Source organism: Dermochelys coriacea, chromosome 4, assembly GCF_009764565.3.
Source record: "Dermochelys coriacea isolate rDerCor1 chromosome 4, rDerCor1.pri.v4, whole genome shotgun sequence".
NCBI lineage: Eukaryota > Metazoa > Chordata > Testudines > Dermochelyidae > Dermochelys > Dermochelys coriacea.
The window spans coordinates 66,600,487-66,618,828 of NC_050071.1; the positions used below are offsets into that span (position 1 = coordinate 66,600,487).

The following is an 18,342-nucleotide window of genomic DNA, read 5'->3' on the forward strand; positions in this document are numbered from 1 at the left end:
ACCTCTCTATTCCCACTCGAAATTCCCGTTTATGCATCCAAGGATTGCATTAGTCCTTTTGGCCTCAGCTTCACACTGGGAGTTCATGTTCAGCTGATTATCCACCATGACCCCTGAATCTTTTTCGGAGTCTCTGATTCTCAGGATGGAGTCCTCAGTCCTGTAATTATGGCCTACATTATTTGTTCCAAGATGTATTTATTTATATTTAGCATATTAAAACACAGTCTTTGCTTTTGCCCAGTTTACCAAGCAGTCTAGATTGCTCTGAATTAGTGACCTGTCCTCTTCTTTAATTTACCACTACCCCAATTTTTGGGTCATCTGCAAACTTTATCAGTGATCATTTTATGCTTTCTTCATTAATAAAAACTTTAAATAGCATAGGGCCAAGATCCTTGCTTGCTGATGATTCCCCATTTACAATCACATTTTGAGACCTATTAGCCAGCCATTAATCCATTTAATGTGTGCCACGTTAATTTTATATTCTTCTCAGTTTTTAATCAAAACGCCATGTGGTAAGTCAAATGCCTTAGAGAAGTCTAAGTATATTACATCAACATTATTACCTTTAGCTACCAAACTTGTAAACTCAACAAAGATATCAATTTACTTTGACAGGATCTATTTTCCATCAACTCCTGTTGATTTGCAGTAAATACATCACCCTCTTTTAATTCTTTATTGATCAAGCCATTCCATTATCTTTAATAATTATGCAGGTCATCCCGTTTACCCTTTTTAAAAATTGGCACAGCATTAGCTTTCTTCCAGTCTTCTGGAACTTCCCCTGAAAGTCAACATTAACAGTCCAGTGAGCTCTTCAGACCACTCTTTAAAAACTCTTGGTTGTAACTTATCTGAACCTGCTGATTAACAAATGTCTGCCTTTAGTAGCTTCTGTTTAACATCCTCCAGACAGACTAGTGCAATGAAAAGAGTTACCATCACCATATGATGAGATTATATCATCTATTTTTAACCCCAAATACAGAACAGAAATATTACTGTACACCTTTGCCTCTTCTGTATTGTTATTGATAATTTTACCATTTCCATCTGGTGATGAGTCAGTATCATTGTCAGGATTCTTTTTGTTCCTAATATATTTTTTAAAAAACCTCCTTATTTTCCTTAACTCTTCTGGTCTCTTAGCCCACTTAAATATCTGGTATGGGAGAGTTGGGAGAGATGAGAGCACCCTTCTGAGGTGTTAAATTAATGAAGTTGAGGCTTGCCACTTAAATCGATCCCTGTTTGTCTTCATACTTCTGTGTGTCTTGATCAGTTTGGCCCTCTGAGCTTGATTTTGTTCCCATTGAAATGAATAGTATAATTACCATTGATATCAACAAGCATAGGTTCAGGCACATGCTGCTTCTGCAACAATCCTGTGGCACAAAGGAAGTGGAAAGCTCATTCCCCAGCAGGGAATTCTTCCACCATGGTAGAATTCCCAGATGACATATAGCTGACATAACTAGCTGGCCACCAGCATACTGAATGTGGCCAGAGCTCAGTTTACAGTTGGCATAAGGTTCCGGGAGACTGTTCCCTCTTATCTTAAGTCAGAGCACCTAGAGCTCTGACATATGCCAGGTCCAAACAACCCAAATAATTGGTGAACTGTAACTGGCACCCCAATGCATCTCCTTCCCCTTTCTCTCCTGTGCTGAGCAGATCTCTGAGCAAGAGAGTACCTAGACCCATAGCGTCTACTCTATAGTACTGAACAACATAATGAAAAATATTAAAATACAATAAAAATATAACTGTACAAAGTCTTCTTAATGTTCAAACGGATGAAAGCAAATGAGATGGTACCTATAAAAAGAGCATGATCCTACAAGTCTTACTCCTTGAATGCCAGTGGATCATGTGAATAATGCCACTATTTCTTTAAAATAGCTCATTGTGAATAAGGGTCCAAAAAAGAGATGGAAAAAGTGACTGTGGAAAAGGGCTAGTAAATATAGGGATAACATTGGTCAAAACAAAATACTTTTTCCATAAAAACATAAATAAATAAAAAATACAAACTATCTTTTATGAGCAGTAAGATAGTAAAAAACCTGAAAGGTGTATGTATTATTAAATAATAGGCAGTTGTATCAGTGAGAATTTAAAACAAATGTAATTATTTTGATGTTTAATTCTAAAAATTTAACTGAGCCAGCAGTATTGGTATTTGATCCAATAAGGAAAGAGAAAAAAGTAAATAATAACACTTAAGATTTGGAAGACATTATCTCTTAATACTTAAGAGATAAAGTATGATAAAAAATAGAAATGTGCCAACTTTGATGAATTATTATTAGTCAAATGCGACTACCTCAGAAAATATAATCAATAAAAAGTATAGGAGCTAGGCAAGAGATAAGTTTGAGTGTGTCAATAAAAATACTATATGAGGAAAAGTGACAACTAGTTTATTAAAATGACCTTCACACAGTCTGTTGGGAACACATACTAAAGAGTGTGCACCAAGTGGAATTTTGGCAACTAATTTCATTGCTGGTTGACTGACCATTATTTACTGAGGGAAATTTTAAAGAATTTATTTTAAAACTAGCTAGTCAGAAGCCAATTTACCTAACAATACTGTATTTTTATCTAGTTAGACTGAAATTCTAATCTGAATACAGAACAAATACAGAATACAAAATTCTGTTGGGAACAAAGGATAACCATATCTAAGAATAATGCCGTCAGCTACAAATATCTAAAACAACCTCTTCTTATAATACATACAATATGATAAAACAAAGGCCTGATCACTTCATCCTTGCAAAGGGAATTAAAACCAATAGTAAAAGGTTCTATAGACATATAAATAAGAAGAAAACTAAGAAAGAAGAAGTGGGGCCGCTTAACACTGAGGATGGAGTGGAGGTTAAAGATAATCTAGGCATGGCCCAATATCTAAACAAATACTTTGCCTCAGTCTTTAATAAGGCTAAAGAGGATCTTGGGGATAATGGTAGCATGACAAATGGGAAGGAGGATATAGAGGTAGATATTACCATATCAGAGGTAGAAGCGAAACTGAAACAGCTTAATGGGACTAAATCGGGGGGCCCAGATAATCTTCATCCAAGAATATTAAAGGAATTGGCACCTGAAATTGCAAGCCCATTAGCAAGAATTTTTAATGAATCTGTAAACTCAGGAATAGTACCGAATGATTGGAGAATTGCTAATATAGTTCCTATTTTTAAGAAAGGAAAAAAAGTGATCCGGATAACTACAGGCCAGTTAGTTTGACATCTGTAGTATGCAAGGTCCTGGAAAAAATTTTGAAGGAGAAATTAGTTAAGGACATTGAAGTCAATGGTAAATGGGACAAAATACAACATGGTTTTACAAAAGGTAGATCGTGCCAAACCAACCTAATCTCCTTTTTTGAAAAGGTAACAGATTTTTTAGATAAAGTAAATGCAGTGGATCTAATTTACCTACATTTCAGTAAGGCATTTGATACTGTCCCACATGGGGAATTATTAGTTAAATTGGAGAAGATGGGGATCAATATGAACATCAAAAGGTGGCTAAGGAATTGGTTAAAGGGGGAGACTGCAACGGGTCCTACTGAAAGGCGAACTGTCAGGTTGGAGGGAGGTTAACAGTGGAGTTCCTCAGGGATCGGTTTTGGGACCAATCTTTTTATTACTGACCTCAGTACAAAAAGTGGGAGTGTGCTAATAAAGTTTGCAGATGATACAAAGCTGGGAGGTATTGCCAATTCGGAGAAGGATCGGGATATTATACAGGAGGATCTGGATGACCTTGTAAACTGGAGTAATAGTAATAGGATGAAATTTAATAGTGAGAAGTGTAAGGTTATGCATTTAGGGATTAATAAAAAGAATTTTAGTTATAAGTTGGGGACGCATCAATTAGAAGTAACAGAAGAGGAGAAGGACCTTGGAGTATTGGTTGATCATAGGATGACTATGAGCTGCCAATGTGATATGGCTGTGAAAAAAGCTAATGCGGTTTTGGGATGCGTCAGGAGAGGCATTTCCAGTAGGGATAAGGAGGTTTTAGTACCGTTATACAAGGCACTGGTGAGACCTCACTTAGAATACTGTGTGCAGTTCTGGTCTCCCATGTTTAAAAAGGATGAATTCAAACTGGAGCAGCTACAGAGAAGGGTTACTAGGATGATCTGAGGAATGGAAAATTTGTCTTATGAAAGGAGACTTAAGGAGCTTGGCTTGTTTAGCCTAACTAAAAGAAGGTTGAGGGGAGATATGATTGCTCTCTATAAATATATCAGAGGGATAAATACAGGAGAGGGAGAGGAATTATTTCAGCTCAGCACCAATGTGGACACAAGAACAAATGGGTATAAACTGGCCACCAGGAAGTTTAGACTTGAAATCAGACGAAGGTTTTTAACCATCAGAGGAGTGAAGTTTTGGAATAGCCTTCCAAGGGAAGCAGAGGGGACAAAAGATCTATCTGGTTTTAAGATTCTACTTGATAAGTTTATGGAGGAGACGGTATGATGGGATAATGGGATTTTGGTAAGTAATTGATCTTTAAATATTCAGGGTAAATAGGCCTAATCCCCTGAGATGGGATATTAGATGGATGGGATCTGAGTTATCCAGGAAAGAATTTTCTGTAGTATCTGGCTGGTGAATCTTGCCCATATGCTTAGGGTTTAGCTGATCGCCATATTTGGAGTCAGGAAGGAATTTTCCTCCAGGGCAGATTGAAGAGGCCCTGGAGGTTTTTCGCCTTCCTCTGTAGCATGGGGCATGGTTGACTTGAGGGAGGCTTCTCTGCTCCTTGAAGTCTTTGAACCATGATTTAAGGACTTCAATAGCTCAGACATGGGTGAGGTTTTTCATAGGAGTGGGTGGGTGTGATTCTGTGGCCTGCGCTGTGCAGGAGGTCGGACTAGATGATCAGAATGGTCCCTTCTGACCTTAGTATCTATGAATCTACGAATCCTGCGGGAGATGTCCATGGACAAGGAATACTCCATAAGGTCCTCCTAAGAGCTTTTTCCAAACCATGCAGAGGAGTAAGGGCAGGTTTCTCCCTGACAGTTCTAACAGGGGGGCTCTACTCCCACAATCCATGTATCGTAAGATATCTGAAGAAGGCCATCTCTGTGGAAGCCCTGTACTTCTTCAGTGGTGGTTGTCTCACCTGTTTCCCCCTTTAGGCTTCCTTAACAGAGGATGTGCTTAGAACCTTTAGTGAAACAGAATTCTACATTGTGGAAAGGAGCATTATCTCTGGGATATTAACTTCTCATGGATTCACTTATGGACTTTGAGGAAAGAAAATAGGGAGAGGGCAAGAAGGAACATGCCTTTGCAAATGCAGCTAGAGTAAATGTAAGTGTATCTCTCAGGCAGCTGGTGGAACTCATACACAGTTCTTTCCCTCAAAGTACAGGACACAACAGGATGATTACACCTCAGATGTGTATTTGATATGCTGCTGTCTTTACTAGTGAAAGCTAAATCCCAGAACATCTATAAAGTTGTTAAGAAAAGAGAAATTGTTTTTTCCTTCCAAATTAGACCACCAAATTCACATTTCCTAAAAGGAACACCACATTTCTCCTCCCATCCAGGTACTTCAGAAATAGCTGGGATGCCTTTAGTTTACTTAAAATCTAGATGCTAAACTAAGAACATTTAAAGAACAACCAATTTAGTTATGTCAGCAAAACAAACTTTTGTAGTGGACTAGTTATCTGACTAGTTGTAGTATAAATATAATACTATTTAAAGAGTGACCAGACGTGCTGTAATGAAAAAAAAAGTGCTATTGCTAATAGAGAGTGGGTAAAGAGATGAAAGGGATGGAGAGCAGTAGGAGGAAACAGTATTTTTTCTATATTTTATGTCCTCAGAGTTTAAAGGAAACAACACCAATGGATACCTGATCAAAGTAGTTATTCAATACCCAGATTAAATCTTCAGGATTGGGTGTAAAGAGGTCCTGACCTATTTCTGACTCCACTTTTCCATTTATGTATTATGACACAAAAGTGAAGTTTATAGTGGGTGATTTAGGAATATGGAATGAAATCCTGACCCCATTGAAGTCAATGGCAAAACTCCCAGATTGCTGTGTGAAAAGCTGTATGTAGGGGAAGGCTGTCATTTCTACATCTGGAGTATTTTCATGTGTGTTTGCCATGATGTACAAATTCTCTTCATGCTTGCAGCTGTACTGCTTAGGCCGATGCAGGATCAATCTCTCACGCATGTACTGGTGTAATGCTGACGGCACCTGGTTGTCGGCGGGTGGGATCGAACCTGGGACATCTGCAGCTTAGTGCATGAGCCTCTACCGAATGAGCTAAAAAACAACTGGCTCTTAACTAAGGCTGTAGAACAGACTCATTTAACTCTCTCTAAGTGGTAGCATGTATTTTTCAATCAGTACAAATTGTATCGTTGGTAGTTTATTATTCCAACAACAGTGATCTGCCTGTGTTTGTAATGTAATGCTGTACCATGACGAAATCATATTTCAAGCTTTATGGGGCAGGAATTTTCCTATTTGCCTATAAAGTGCTATGTACACTCACAGTGCTCTATGAATAGGCTTGGCAGAATTTGATTATTTTAATACAATTTTGAGGGCTAGCATCAATGTTTATTTTTAAGCATTTATCCAATTTTTATCTATATACATTTTTTTACAATTGTTCAAAATTATCAGTTTTAAGCTTCCCCCCCTCCAATTTCTACTGATTTAAGTTTTCACAGTTGTGGGAAATTATGAGGGGGGCAGACAACAAAGGGGCTAGAGAATAACTATTTAATGACAGTAGATATTGAGATTCAAAAGTTAAAGCCTTATAACCATTAACAAAAATGATCAACATCATTGTCAAAAAGAAAATACCCTTAAATCAAAGTCCAATAGGTTCTCAAGCAGGATTTTTCTTAATTTGCCTATCTATAAATTTTAATTATCGAGGTAAATATTATTTTTTAGTTTGTATTTGGACACTGATATCAACATTTACTGACAGTTACTGATAAAAATGAAATCCTTCCAAACCTATCTAAGAATAACATTAATATAGAGATTTTCTTGAAACAAAAGATGTAAAACCTCACAGTTCTAAGTTTTTCTATTTGGTAACTTAAAATGGCCAGACCAACACTATTACTTTAGCTGAAAGTTTGTATGTCAAGTTTCATCTGGAGGTGTTTGTTTTTGTATGTAGCAAAATTGCTATTCTAAAGAAAGTTATTTATAATTAAAATGCTACCAAATATTTTGTGATATTCATGATCACATTAAGATATACAATATGCACAATATCAGATTCTTAATAAAGACTCCTATTCACAGTAAATCCCTTATTATGAAAAACAGTTTCCCTTTTTAAAGACAAAATCAGCTGTTACTCTTCTTATTATGATCTGATTGTACCATGATTCATTTTCATGGGCAAGATTTTGATGTTATTATATGCAGTATGACACTAACTATATTTTAATATGTTATCTTGTCTCAATATTCCTACATTGCTATATTCATTCTCTGAAATGGTTATCAGATACATCTTGGTTTCTCTGTATGTGACTTTTACTATTGAATCCTACACAACTGTAGGAGTTTTATCATTGACTTGAATGGGAGCACAAGTAGACATTGCAGTCACTATTGGTCATCATAAAAGGTATAACAAATTCAGTTGCTGATGAACAAGTGACTGTGGATAAACTGGCGAACACTGGCACTAAATTAAAACTATATGTGCCAAATATTAAAGTACTTCACTTAAAAGATATTTTTGGTTGCTTCATTTTATGGACAAGTATTGTATAAAAACCAAAATCTTGTATAGCTCTATATTTGTCAGCAGAGACGTGCTAAACCCAGAGTTCACCAAGGTAAGTAGACAGATACTCTGTCTCAAATTGCATATACTTTAAAATCTTGATTATCCAAATGTTGCTGGGGTCATATTATAACAATGCACAATCATTACAAACCAATAGATAAGTAAAGATCTGAAAACAATTCATTTTCATTTGGTTTGGGCTGTAAAGAAACATTCTCAATTTAATATATCCAAGCTCAGCATGACACAAAATAAGGCAAAGATACATAAATAAAAACAAGCATATTAACTCTTTCACTTCCTCTTTTTTCTATATTATTCGCAAACATCCGGTTAAAACATTTGTGAGTAATATCCCATCAGAGGCAATTATCAGCTACTCAAATAACATTGCTAATTTTGTATGGCTAACATTTTATAATAAGGACATTAAATCATTTTGGAGCCTTTCATTACTTACATTGATGTCTTCCAAATCTAAGTTATTTAGAATGACATTGTTCCTTTTCCAGATGATACGAGGTCTCAGGGCTCCCTGAATGGCACAACTTAGGACAGCACTTTGTCCTACTGTTGCTGTAGTGACACTTATTTTTTGATCATCTGGCAGACTCAGCTGAACAATCTCTGTAAAAGATATATTGTTTGTAAGGTTAATAAGCACGCAGTTTCATAAGGTTAATTGGCATGCAGTTTCCGCACCTTTGTAATTTAAGGATTCTAATTTGAATCAAAGGGAAAAGAACTTTCAAAGAACTGTTGGAAGTTTAAACTGTTCCAAATAAAATGTCAGCATGACATTTCAATTAAATTGACTGACAAGTATCGCCTCGTCAGAAAATAAGCATTTAACATGAAAAAAATTTCAGAGATACGGTTATAATAAATATGGCAGACTAGATCCAAAGGTAGACACACAAAGTTATTTAACTGCCAAGCCAGCATCTGCAATTGAACCAAAACAGATCAGTTTATTCACCAATATAGCATTACAATAGCCATCGAGACATGTTCATTTCCTGCTAAGTTAGAACATAAATGCAGCTGAATGAATAAAATATGCTCATGTATTTGGAAACACATGAGAGGGAAAATAAAATGTGTTTAAGATAAGGCTCTGAAACAGGAGATTTGTAAAATGTAGGTTTGTTTCTTTATATCTAGTCCTCCTTTGTTTAGAACCAGTTTAACTCAAGAATATAAGGTTATGGCAGGCAAGTGATGAAGCTGATTTAAACTGATTTATTGTTGAGAAGCAATTGTACAAATATTTTTATACATATTAAAGAAAAAACACAACACAGTATTTTGATTAGACTATTCCAAAAAAACCCTGCTTGGATGCTATTTGCAAACATTTGCTCTAATGGGACGCGTTGCAGGCAATATGAATAAAATCCCAATTTAAACCAATTTAAAGAATACTGAAAGAACTCAGAACTGTGACAGAAAATGTGTCCCAGAAATACAAACATCCAAAAGAAGACTTTTCCTATCTAATCTGAAAGTCTCCAGGGAAGAGGTGAAAATGAACATTATAACCTGAAAAAAGAAAGGAAAGTTTCCAAAAAGCTGAGAAAAAGTATACATTTTAGTACTAATAAAAACCTATAAATAATGACCCACAGTATAATAAGATGTTAATGTTGCATTGACCAAATTCAGGGTGGATCAAAATCACTATTTTTTAAAAGAAATAAATAAAAATAACCAGATTTTTTTATTTAAATTGGATTTTTAATTTAAATTACATATATTTTTGTTTTAAAAATAAACCTATTCAAAATTAAATTTGAAATTATGACAACCTGTGTTAAGGCTTAAACTTACTATATATTAATATCATGTAAATTAAATAAAAGGAAAATAAGATTAGGCAATGCATGTTTGCTGCTGAAGTTGTAAAGAAAGTCAACCATTGAACCAATGGAAGCCATTCTCTAAGCAGCCGAAACTACAGTGTGTTGGCATGCTAAACCAGCTTTGGACAATAGCCTCTTCTGCAGGTATAGAGAATATTTTCTTCATTTCAGTTTACTCAACTAGTTCAGTTCACTGATTAGTTCATTTAAAGTTAAGAAACTGACTGGGTGTTGAAAAAAGCAGGAAAGCTTGTTCTCTTCTATTAATCCAAGAATAAAAACTTAGAAATTTCTAAATTTACAAGTTCTACTATCTTGAAGGACAGGGTGAACAGAAAAAAAAATCAATTAAATTTACAAAAAAATCCAACCACTATAAATAAACTACATATAAAACCTGTTTTGTACATTTTTAATTGAATTCCAATTCCCATCCAAATAGAATTTGACACAAAGTATGAATAAAAATAAATAAATCACCTAGTAAATAAGAAATGCATCATTTACCATTTTTAACATAATATAAAATGTAAACTTTAAGAATCTGAGTCAGTGTGCTAAGATATATAATTACTTAATTTAGTGTATAGAAGACACTTTGCAAGAAGACAGACAAATTTAGTGTAAAGGCTATGTTTAGTTGCAAATCAACATGTTTTAATAGTTACCAACGAATGAGAATCAAACTTTCTTTAGGAATATAATTAAAAAGTACTAATGCAAAAGAAGATTAAAATAAATTATTTAAATCAAAGTTTCCTGCTTTCTGCTTTAAATCATGATTAAAATAGTTGATTTAATTTGCTTTGAATCAATCCATCCTGACCAAGGAGCCCTAATAAAATATGACACTTTCCACTTAAATCTGGCTCAATCACCCCCTCATTAGAATATTTATTTGAACACCTGATGGGTTTCTGTGTTCAGAAAATAAGAGGAAGGAATTTGTTGCAGTTCCTCTAGAGACAAATCTATTGTGCTTATGCTTTCCTTCTTTCTGTCAATGAAATCATGGTTTATTGATCAAGCTAGCACTGCTAATGAAGGTGGGAATGTTCTCTCTTTCTAGCTCTCAGAAGAACTTTATTATCCATGATCTACTGAGCACAATAGGATTTCAAATTATTTCCTTTAAAAAGAAACAGAAATAAATTAATTTCTATTGGATTACTGCAGTAAGTGAAATGTTTCCTTTGACTTCTTATGAAACTCATAACAGTAATACTAAAAAGCACATTTTACATGCTCCTTTGAATCCAAAAGAGATCAAAACACTTTACAGAGTAATACACAAATCACTGCATCCACTGAGCAACCTGCTTCTGTGATGGAACATGGCAGCTATTATAGAGCATGGCAAATTTACACAACAGCTGAGGACAAGAATTAAAATGCATGTCATTTATTATAAATGAAACAGTAAGGGAAATAGAAGGAGGTTAGAATCCATTGCATGCATGCAGTGGAAAATACAGGGGGAGATTTATATACATAGAGAACGTGAAACAATGGGTGTTACCATACACACTGTAACAAGAGTGATCAAGTAAGGTGAGCTATTACCAGCAAGGGGGAGGTGGGGTGAACCTTTTGTAGTGATAATCAAGGTGGGCCATTTCCAGCAGTTGACAAGAACATGTGAGGAACAGTGGGGGGGGGAGGGGGAGGGAAACATGGGGAAACAGACTCCAGTGAGAGGCTGCTGAATTGGAATTAATTTGCAAACTGGATATAATTAATTTAGGCTTGAATAAAGACTGGGAGTGGATGTCATTACACAAAGTAAAACTATTTCCCCATGTTTATTCCCCTCCCCGCCCCCCGCTACTGTTCCTCACATGTTCTTGCCATCTGCTGGAAATGGCCCACCTTGATTACCACAACAAAAGGTTCCTCCCCTCGTCCCCCCATCTCCCTCCCCCTCCCCACTCTCCTGCTGGTAATAGCTCACAAAAGCTTATGCTCTAATAAATTTGTTAGTCTCTAAGGTGCCACAAGTACTTCTTTTCTTTTCTTTTCTTTTCTTTTCTTTTCTTTTCTTTTCTTTTTTTTTTTTTTCTTTTTTTTTTTTGTTCCTTTGTTTCTCGTTGTCGGGTTTGTTTTTTCTTTTCTTCCTTTTCTTTCTTTTCACTAATTCAGTTTGCCAAGCCTCCAGAAAATGCATCTTGTAAGCAGCATAAAAGAAGTGTATATAATATTTAAAAAGCAAATGACCAACTAATTATTGCCATTTCTGGATTTTCCAGTGTTTTTCTCTTTATATGGGTCTGGTTTTCAGAAGTGCTGATCATACAGACGTCCAGTTCAAATGTAACAGCAGAGCATATTCAACACCTAAGAAAAACTAAGCACAATGTCTGTGCTAAAACAACAACATTATGTAATATTTCTTACTAAAACTAAATTTGCACTGTAACAGAATCATATACATAAAATATTTAATACAGTCATTGTACTTAAAATAGATTAATTCTGCTGCTCTGCATTTTCATTGTCCTCTTTATACTTAGTATGGAGAACACCGAGGGGGATATTGCAAATACAGTGGTATTTAGTAATCTAAGAAAAATTAAGTTTTAAAATGTGATTACTATACTTGTACCCGAGGAAGAGAATAACATTTTCCTCCTGGAATTATAAGAGAGTTGGTTATTATTCATTTCATGAAAAATCCAAAGTACTCCACTAATAATGTTTATATATTGCATCTTTTTATTCAATTATTTTTAACACAAAGTGCCTAAATTTTGAGATGCTCCCCCACATTTTAAAATTCTAAATAAATAAAAGTTTAGAACAACAACACTTAAGAATATTTGAACCAAACATGGATAAAACTGACTTATTCAGCTGTATTTCTGCTATACTATATTAGAGCTTGCCATCTAGCTAGGCAGTCTTGGCAATTTAAACAGGCCAGCCTACTGTAAATAACACAGTTAATGTGTGATCCACTAAATGCTTCTTATGTAAAAAAGCATGTTGTTTTAATAACTGCATAACATTACACAGAGCCAGGAGGATTTTCTCTGCCAGAACCAGAGTCAATAAACCTAAATCTGTATAATGTAGTGAGGGCGGACACAAAACAATGCTGTTTTTCAACCTATTTGCTTCTTAATAGTGTATGTATAAATCCACTAGCCTACCCTGTACACATACATAATTGGAGGAAGAAAGGAAGAGCTCCTGTTACACTCACTCACAGAAGTTAAAAATTAAAAAAAGACAGCAACAGTTCTTTCTCCAGACTGAATTTTAGACACACAAACACAGCCCACTTAGAATGGGTTTCTACCTTCTGTAAAGTTTTTATTTAATTAAAATCTCAGTGGGCTTTCACTTCCAAACAAAAGGGGAAGAATGCTGAGTCCCATCATCCAAACTATAAAATATGAGGGAATTGGTATATCGTAGATAGGGTCCAGGGGTGAAAGTAACTTAAAGGATTTATGGGTTCTCCAGAGTCCTGAGGAGGGGGCAGGGCCTCTACCGGAAGACGTGTGGCCTCTTCTGGAAGAGGCTGTGCCTTTACATCCCCGGGCCCTTTAAATCAAGATCAAGATCAAGATTTAAACGGCCCAGGGCTGGGGACTGTGATAGCAGCAGCTGGGAGCCCTGGGCTCTTTAAATCACCCCAGAGCTACCAGTTGCAGAGGCAGCTGGGAGCCCCAGAGCTCAGGGGTGATTGAAAGGGCCCGGGGCTCCAGCTGCTGCTACTGCAGTGGAGCTCCAGGCCTTTCAAATAACCATTTGAGCCCCTGGGGCTCCCGGCTGCCTCTGCTACTCCGGGGCCCCGAGCTCTGGCAGAGCTTTAAAAGGCCCAGGGTTCCGCTGCTGCTACCCCCACTGCCGCTACCAACAGCAGGGCTCTGGTGACAATTTAAAGGTCTCCAGAGGATAGCGGCAGTGCGAGCCCTTGGCCCTTTAAATCGTCATCTGAGCCCCGCTGCCAGAGCCCCGGGGTAGTAGTGGCAGCCGGGGGCCCCGGCAGCAATTTAAAGGGCCGGGGCTCCCAGCCGCCACTACCGCAGTGGAGCCCCAGGTCCTTTAAATTGCTGCCGCGACCCCTGGGTCTCTGCAGCAGGGCTCAAGTGGCGATTTAAGGGTCCAGGACTCTGGTTGCCGCTACCGCCCCGGGTCCTTTAAACTGGCCCCGGAGCCTGCTGGAGCTCTGGGGTAGCGGCGGCGGGGCTCTGGTGGCTATTTAAAGAGCCTGGGGTGGTAACGGCGGTCGGAGCCCCAGGCCCTTTAAATCATCCCCAGAGCCCCACCGCCACTACCCCAGGGCTCCAGCAGGCTCTGGGGACGATTTAAAGAACCTGGGGAGGTAGCGGCATCCTGAGCCCCAGACTCTTTAAATCGTCCCCGGAGCCCTGCTGCCTGGTCGGTAGCTGTGGCAGGAGCTCCTTTTAAATTGCGGCCTGAGCCCCGCTGCCACTTCCCCAGGGCTCTGGCAGCAGGGCTCTGGAGGCAATTTAAAGTGCCCGGGGCTCCAGCCGCTGCTGGGAGCCCCAGGCCCTTTAAATTGCCGCCTGGGAAAGCCGATCCACACCGGTACGGCACACGGGCTCTTTCTGGTACACTGTACCGGGCGTACCGGCTTACTTTCACCTCTGGTTGGGTTCTACCAAATTCACAGTCCATTTTGGTCATTTTCATGGGTTGGAACATTGAAAGTTTGTATTTTTGGCTGCTGGATTAATCTAATCCAAAATAATCTAAAAGTGGCATACTTAAAAGAAACAGCATAGTTAGGAACATGTGTGGAATTTAAAGAAGTCAGAAAGAAGGTGCTGAGGAGACGTTCATGCTGTTTCCACCAGCAGGAATCCTTGGAGAGATGATCATGGCAACAGGGACATCATGGCTTCTCTCTTAATCTGTTCTCTCCTACTCCCAGCCAGGCTGACTCACTCAAAAAGTCAAAAAGCCTAAAGAGTATTTAGCTAGAAACACAGAAGTGAGTAAACAGGATTTAGGGTGGAACAAAAACTGAATGAGCAGCTCTGTTCCTGATCGTTATTTGAAGGCTTTCCTGCCACATTATACTTTCTTCTGAAATGCACATCATTTTTCCCACAGGACAACTTCCTGGTTTCCTTCTGCAGAAATCATATAACAATGTCATTCTTTCTTTTCCATCTTCTGTACAATTACTTCAGTCATTCAGAAATTTCCATGGAGTCAAATGAAACACTGAGTTTACAACAAATTCTTAATCTCCCTTTCACATCTCAAGCATACAACTGCTTAAATGTGAAAATCTTAACTTTATAGGGCTTTCATCCTCTAAAGCAATTAAGGGGAGAAAAGTTTGGATAACTTGAAGAAGTTTAGTATATTACCTTCCACACACTGGAGGCCTTTACTGAATCTTGAAAACCTTTCAGGGATCATCCCAGGTTAACCATTTCACTGCCAAGTGAAAGACCTTCAATTATTTTATCTTTCAGTCTTTAAATCACTGGAGTGACCCCCAAAGGCTTTACTTTTCTCCATTCTTTTCACTTTAGGTTCATATAAAACAGGCATTAATCTTCAGATTATGACAAAACAGCAACCTATGAACATGCTGAGATCCTTAACTAGCTCTTTTTTACCCACCAAGGCAACACTTAGTGATTAGCATTAGCACAATTAAAAAGATAGTAAATTTTGTCTAATGTGTTTCAAATAGTAGGCATCAAAGTAGTATTTCAATTGCTTTAGGAAGCAAAGGTTTGTTATTTCATCATTAAATCATAAAACTCAATATTTCAGTTTTCTTTGGAGTATAAATATTAATCTTCTATTTAGACAAGAAGAAAAAATTACATCAATTTGTTCTTTTCCAAAAGGCATGCTCCATAAATCAGAGCTTAATATATTGCCCAGAAGAGACATGTAAATGTGATTTACACATTGTTTTACTGGACTCATCATGTGACATACAGTTATGAATGTCATCAGCAAGAATATCTTTTTAAAAAAGAAAAGAAAGAAGTGAATCAAGTAGAAGATCTGTGGTCATGTATTATAGTTTCTAAGGTCAAACGTATCCATTTGGAATATTTCAATCCCCTGTTCCCTCCACATTATTAGAGATATATATGGGGTGGACTTCCTGAAACTATCTGTTTAGCCACTGGCAGATTCAAAACAGATAATTACTTCTTGGAGACAAACAGGTACTTTGCTTATTTATAGTAGTGTAGCAGTTATTTTTTCATCCAATGATCTCAAGAAGCTTCACAAAGTGTTATTGGTGGTGGTAGTGGCCTATGGTATGCTGGAGATCAGACTAGATGATCAGCTTTAAACACCATGACTCTATTAATCCTAATGTACACCCGGGGAAAGAGAGGCATAGGGGGATTAATTGACTTGTCCAAGGTTACATAGGAAGCCAGAGTTGGACTAGTCTTCAAGACTCCCAGCCCTGTGCCTTAACCTCTAGACCATGCCACAATGCCAAGTGTTATTGCAGAGTAGCAACTTAAAAAAAATAAAATCAAATAAAAAAATCTCATTTGTTTTAAGATTTTTGTTTTTATCTTTTACATCTCTTTTGCCGAACTAGAAATATTACAAATTGAAATGTTCAGCAGAGCGGAAATTTTGCCATAGAACCTTTCGAGCCATGTTGCCTCCAATGGTGGAAAACATCAACCTTATGTTTATCTTCTCATTTTCTTTAGCTACTCAGGAAGCTTGCCTTTCATACTAGCTCACAGTGAGAATGGTTATGTTTCTTCATGCCCTAGGTCTCCAACAAACTTTGTTAATGTCTTTATCTTTAATGCAATATAGATTCTAGTTTAATCTTGAAAGTTGCACTCAGAGTTGGGGCCTGATTCGTCCACCCTTACTAATATTCAGTAGTTCAGAGTAGCAGCCGTGTTAGTCTGTATTCGCAAAAAGAAAAGGAGTACTTGTGGCACCTTAGAGACTAACAAATTTATTAGAGCATAAGCTTGATGAAGTGAGCTGTAGCTCACGAAAGCTTATGCTCTAATAAATTTGTTAGTCTCTAAGGTGCCACAAGTACTCCTTTTCTTTTTAATATTCAGTAGTACTATAATCTGACTCCATTTCAGCAAATAATTTTACATCTTGAAATTCATATCTATTCAGCAAAACACGTAACTTTCAGGGTCTTAAGCACGTGCTTAAGTGCTTTGTTTAATTGGAGTGGTCTGCTGAATTATGGCCTTATGAATATTCATTGATTCCAAAGAACTATTAAAAGTGAATAAGGATGAAAGTCTGGATTCCTTGATTTTTAATGGCTGTCAGTGACAGCAGGGACAATGATTACATAATACAGTGAGGTACCCCTAATGGAAGATACACTTCTAATATTAGGCTTTTAGGTAACTGATATACTACTTACACATAAAATACAATTCTAGTTTCTGTGTTTCTCCAGGGGGCCACAAGAAAACAAACAAAGTGAGAAAAGTCTATTTACAAATTATAATGCAAAAGGCAGAAATTAGGAGAAAAGCTATAAAATAACAGCTTTCATATTTTCAGTTTCTCTGTGAATATCAGAAACCTATCTTCACTTGTAAAGTTCTGGCCTAATGGATATTAGGAAGTTTCTGATTTTCACTGAGTTTTGAGAATACTCTCTATATACACAGAAGTGGTACTGATTTGCCTGATCCACTATTACTTAATGTCGGATATCCTTGAAACAATAGTTGTTTGCTATTGTCTCTTTGTAGAACTGAACTGTGCCAGACACAACCCACTTTTTGCACGCATTTGAGAAATTTAAAACTGCCAAAAGGGAAGGCGGACAGATTTTCAAATATTGCTCTCCACCTGACAAAGAGGCTTCAAGAAATATTGTGAACATTATTTTTAATTAACTACTCTAAATACTTGTACATACAGATAAACAAAGACAGTGAGTTCTGTTTCACATTACAGAAATGTTTGTCAGAATTTTGAGAAAAAGTATAATTTTTCACCAGCAGAAAAGACAACTTTTACCATTTTAACCAAGATGGCATACACAATTAAAGAGATATACTAGCTCTACTACTTGATTGAGGTGATCTAAATAAGCCATGTGCAAGATATATTTTTCCACTGCTCTGCTAACCAGTGGTACTGATAACCTTGTACATTAAGAATTCATTAAATGGCAAATAATGAGCTGGAAATCAAGGTAAAATTATAGTACTGATAGAAATATTCCCTAAAAATGACTTCAGTAACACTCAGTCTTTTATATAATATACATTAATATTCATTATTGTACTATGATTATAATTATAATTATAAATACATATGTATAATATTTTTAAAACATAAGATAAGTCATGCCAGGTCAGAACTGGTCAATATACTCGATGTGTAAAGAAATAAGCGCAATAAGAAAACAAATAGGGAGAAGTCTATTTGCAAGCCCTTTATGGATCTATTTATTTATTTTGCAAAACACCATATGTATCTTACATATGAAATGCAAAAGTAATTATGAAATTATGTATTTGTACAGGTAGGTCTGTCGACAGCAATGCCAGGTCCCAGGGCTGGGCTGTCCCTGGGGGGATGGAGGGAACCATCCATCAGTCACTTCCGGAACTGCCCGTCACTCTAGGGCATGCGCTTTGGGGGCCCCACAGGCCAGCACGATTGGCCAGCACG

General features: G+C 37.0%; 1 protein-coding gene across 2 annotated transcripts in view; it reads right to left on the reverse strand.

Annotated features, from left to right (window-relative positions):
* FSTL5 (follistatin like 5) overlaps positions 1–18,342 on the reverse strand; it is a 560,774-nt gene that overhangs the window by 151,350 nt on the left and 391,082 nt on the right. For both annotated transcript variants that reach the window (XM_038400977.2, XM_038400978.2), the window contains exon 7: positions 8,298–8,464. In XM_038400977.2, coding sequence (XP_038256905.1) covers positions 8,298–8,464 — 167 coding nt within the window. The remainder of the gene's footprint in view (positions 1–8,297; positions 8,465–18,342) is intronic.